Source organism: Bubalus bubalis, chromosome 9 (genome assembly GCF_019923935.1).
Source record: "Bubalus bubalis isolate 160015118507 breed Murrah chromosome 9, NDDB_SH_1, whole genome shotgun sequence".
Classification (NCBI taxonomy): domain Eukaryota; kingdom Metazoa; phylum Chordata; class Mammalia; order Artiodactyla; family Bovidae; genus Bubalus; species Bubalus bubalis.
In genome coordinates, this window is record NC_059165.1 from 98344860 (window position 1) to 98349039 (window position 4180).

The 4180-nt window shown below is 64.5% G+C and overlaps 1 protein-coding gene across 1 annotated transcript; it reads left to right on the forward strand.

Moving 5' to 3' along the window:
• Nucleotides 1-1575: 1575 nt before the first annotated feature.
• Nucleotides 1576-3425, forward strand: JUNB (JunB proto-oncogene, AP-1 transcription factor subunit). Its single transcript, XM_006041574.3, has one exon. It carries the CDS (start codon nt 1880-1882, stop codon nt 2921-2923), a length of 1044 nt encoding a protein of 347 aa, XP_006041636.1. The 5' UTR covers nt 1576-1879; the 3' UTR covers nt 2924-3425.
• Nucleotides 3426-4180: the final 755 nt, after the last annotated feature.

Sequence of the window (4180 nt, forward strand, 5' to 3'; positions counted from 1 at the left end):
CCCTGGGACCTGGCAGATACCGGGGCCCTCGGCCCCGGGACAGCGCTAGACCCACCCCTTCCTGTGCCCTTATATGGGCGTCGGGGCGAGACTCCGGGGGCCGCCCCGCCCCCAGTCCGGCCAGCGGACTCCCGCCTGTTGCCATGGCGACCAGGCCCCGCTCCCTGGTGGGTCCCCCTCCCTCGGGCCAATGGAATCGTCCGGGACTGCCAGCGTCCTCCATTGCCTGCGGGCTCCGAGGACTGAACCATTACTAGGGTGGGGATCGGTGACTGGAAACCTCGGCAGCTGGGCTTATTCAGCGCCCCTGGCTTCCTCGGGGGTCGCCTGCTCAGGTTCCTCTTCCGAGGCCCTGAACCCCGCCGGACACAGGGCGGGGCGCCTGGTCCCGTAGGATTCGAGTGACGGAGGCAGGGCCGGGCTCCGTCCCCCGGGGCTGTTGCCACACTTCCTGCCGCGGCGCTCTTTCCCCAGCCTGTTTCTAAGGAAGGAGTGGGGTTGGGCGACCGCGCCCCAGCCGTCGGGCTGGGTCTAGGCACCAGGAGCCGACACGGTGTCGGTCAACCTCAGGGTGACTAGGGGAGGGCTTTGGGGTGGGGAGTATACAGGCACCCACGAGAGGGGAGCCGATCATGGAAGGTCCCCAGGATCCTCAAAAACCCCTCCTTCTCTCAGGTCTCAACCGGGGACCCTATCAAATGTTATCTCAATCCTGAAAGGGTGCCTCGACCCTTCTAATTCTCTCCTTCACTGGGGCTTCGCAGATGACCCCAGTGACCCCCAACCTCTGACAGTATCCCAATCTTCTACCCCACGTATTTTCCTTGCCTCAGTGTACCCCAGGACCCTCACTTTATGCATTTCTAGTTTCTCTCAATGCCTTCCCCTTCCCGCTTGTGGTGGACTCTGTCTCTCTCCGGTGGGCTTCAGGACCCCGACTCATTTTTTGCATAGTGGACCCTCCAGCTTCTCCCGGGTACACTTTTGATCTCTCCTCCTTATTTTACCTGGGTTCAGCTCCTCCCGGGAAAATTCCAGTTCCTCAACCCTTCTGTACCCAGGACCCCCACTCAGTTTCTGAGTCAGATGTCTCCTCCCCCGCTTCCCCATCTACCTTGCTTAACCCTCCTGTCTCTCCTTTGCGGGGTCCCTCAGTGTATTCTCAGCTCTCCAGCACCTCTGAAAGACTCCAGATCACTCAGGCCTTTCCGTGTGCATCCCGGGACCACCCCCTACCCCCACCACGCACACACTTGCTCAGTACGAATTCCTCGTATCCCTTATCGCGTACTCCAGGGAAATCATCACCCTCCCCGAAACCTCTCCCGGTGTGCCTCGGATCGCCCCAGCACCCCCTTCCTCACGCACCCTAGGGTCCTATGGCCCCTCCCCCTGCAGGCGCTCCGAGCCACCCAGCCCGTGGCCGCTGTTTACAAGGACACGCGCTTCCTGACAATGACGCGAGCCGCCTCCTCCCCTTCCCCACGCTCCAGAAGGGGGGGGCGGGGGCCTGGCTCCGGCGACAGCCAATCAGAGCGCACTTCCGCGGCTGACAACCGCGGTATAAAGGCTTGTGGCTCTGGCGGAGCGGCCGGGACCTTGAGCACGGCCAGGCCAGCACCGGAGCCAGCAGGGAGCGGGGAGCAAGGGGGAAGCGACACCAAGAAAACGAGCGCGCCAGAGAGGGGCAAAGGGGCTCTAGAAGCCGCACAGAGCTTCCTCGCACGGCCTCCGACCGGCCTCTCCCGACCAGTGCCAGCTCTCAGGAACGTTCGTCCAGACACCCGATACAGGCACAGCCGCGGACTGCGCGCGGCTCGCTGCAGCGAGGCCCGGGGCGGCCCCGCAGGGACCCCCTCAGACCTCCCGGGCCGCCCGGATGTGCACTAAAATGGAACAGCCCTTCTACCACGACGACTCATACGCAGCAGCGGGATACGGCCGGACACCGGGCGGCATTTCTCTACACGACTACAAACTCCTGAAACCCAGCCTGGCGCTCAACCTGGCAGACCCCTACCGAAATCTCAAAGCACCCGGTGCGCGGGGTCCCGGCCCAGAGGGCAACGGCGGAGGCAGCTACTTTTCCAGCCAGGGTTCGGACACAGGCGCGTCGCTCAAGCTCGCCTCATCGGAGCTGGAGCGCCTGATCGTCCCCAACAGCAACGGCGTGATCACGACGACGCCCACGCCCCCGGGACAGTACTTTTACCCCCGCGGGGGTGGCAGCGGTGGAGGTGCGGGGGGCGCAGGGGGCGGCGTCACTGAGGAGCAGGAAGGCTTCGCCGACGGCTTTGTAAAAGCGCTGGACGACCTGCACAAGATGAACCACGTGACGCCCCCCAACGTGTCCCTGGGCGCCAGCGGGGGGCCCCCAGCCGGGCCCGGGGGCGTCTACGCCGGCCCGGAGCCGCCTCCAGTCTACACCAACCTCAGCAGCTATTCTCCGGCCTCTGCGCCCTCCGGAGGAGCCGGGGCCGCCGTTGGGACAGGGAGCTCGTACCCGACGGCCACCATCAGCTACCTCCCACACGCGCCGCCCTTCGCTGGCGGCCACCCGGCGCAGCTGGGCCTGGGCCGTGGCGCCTCCGCCTTCAAGGAGGAACCGCAGACCGTGCCTGAGGCGCGCAGCCGCGATGCCACGCCGCCGGTGTCCCCCATCAATATGGAAGACCAGGAGCGCATCAAAGTAGAGCGCAAGCGGCTGCGAAACCGGCTGGCGGCCACCAAGTGCCGGAAGCGGAAGCTGGAGCGCATCGCGCGCCTGGAGGACAAGGTGAAGACACTCAAGGCCGAGAACGCGGGGCTGTCCAGCACTGCCGGCCTTCTCCGGGAGCAGGTGGCCCAGCTCAAACAGAAGGTCATGACCCACGTCAGCAACGGCTGCCAACTGCTGCTTGGGGTCAAGGGACACGCCTTCTGAGCGCCCCCTTATCCCCCGTACGGACATTTCCCCAACCTGGACGGCTGGGCGCAAGCCTCCCATGGGGCGAGGGGGCAGGCGGTGGGCACTGGCCCCGGGGCCTGGGGGCGCTACAAACCACACTGGACTCCTGCCCTCCCGCTCTGCGCCCAGTCCTTCCACCTCAACGTTTACAAGCCCCTCTTCCACTATTTTTTTTTTTATTTTTTTTTCCTGCAGAACTCAATTCATATTGAATATAATATATTTGTGTATTTAACAGGGAGGGGAGGAGGGGGCGATTGCGGCGGAGCTGGCCCCGCCGACCGGTACTCTAGCCCTTGGGGATACTGGAGAGGGGACCCCCGCCCCCTGCCCTCCCCCCTCTGCACCGTACTGTGGAGAAGAAACACGCAGTCGGTTTCTAAAGGATTTATTTTAATTTGTGTTTATGTGTTAGTTCGTTTATTGTCCTTACTTTTTATTGAATCTATTTAAGTAAAAAAAAAAAGTTCTTTATTAATTTCTGTTGTCTTTTTTTCAAGCCGGGCGGGCGGAGGGAGGGGAGTACTGGGCAGCCCCCACCCCACGGCTGTTTGTGGCTTGCTCCTGTAACTGTGTCAACCTTGCCAGTTCTGTTCAGGCATCTTGCGCCCTCAGCCCGGGTGTCCAACCCTTCTCGCGTCTCCTGATCTCCCGGATTGGAAGGTCCAGGGCGTGTACACAGTCCAGCCACCCCCCGCCCCACCCCACCCCCAGCGCCTTGGGACAGGATGCCTGGAGCGAAACGCTCAGCGCGCAGGCGCGGCACCGCCCAGCCGCGCGCGCCGGGGCTTTCCCCGCTGACGCTGCGGAAGCGCAGTCCAAACATGGGCTGATTCTGCCCAGTGACGCGACAGCGGTCTCCGGGCAGATTCCGGGAATCCCCTCCCCCGCTCTGCCCGGCAGGGCTGCGGCGCCGGGAAGGGGGCCGGGATTTTCCCAGGCTGGCGGCTACCGAGGCCCGGAAAGCCCCAGGCCTGGGTCCAGAGCGTCCGCTGTGGGCGGGCCGCGCTCCAGAGCCCCAGGAGCCACCCCAGAGTTTCCCCCATCGGGCTGGCCCCTGGGTCCTGCCCAGCCCACGCCCGCTGCGTTTGACCTGACCCGGGCGGGGGGATGCAGTTGCCTGCGCGTCGTTGCCACCGCGATCCCCTCCCCACCCCCGCCAGGAAGGGCGGTGCCCGCCTGCCAGTTTCCCCTCCCGGGTGCCAGGCCGGGAGCGGGGCCACTGCCAGGTCT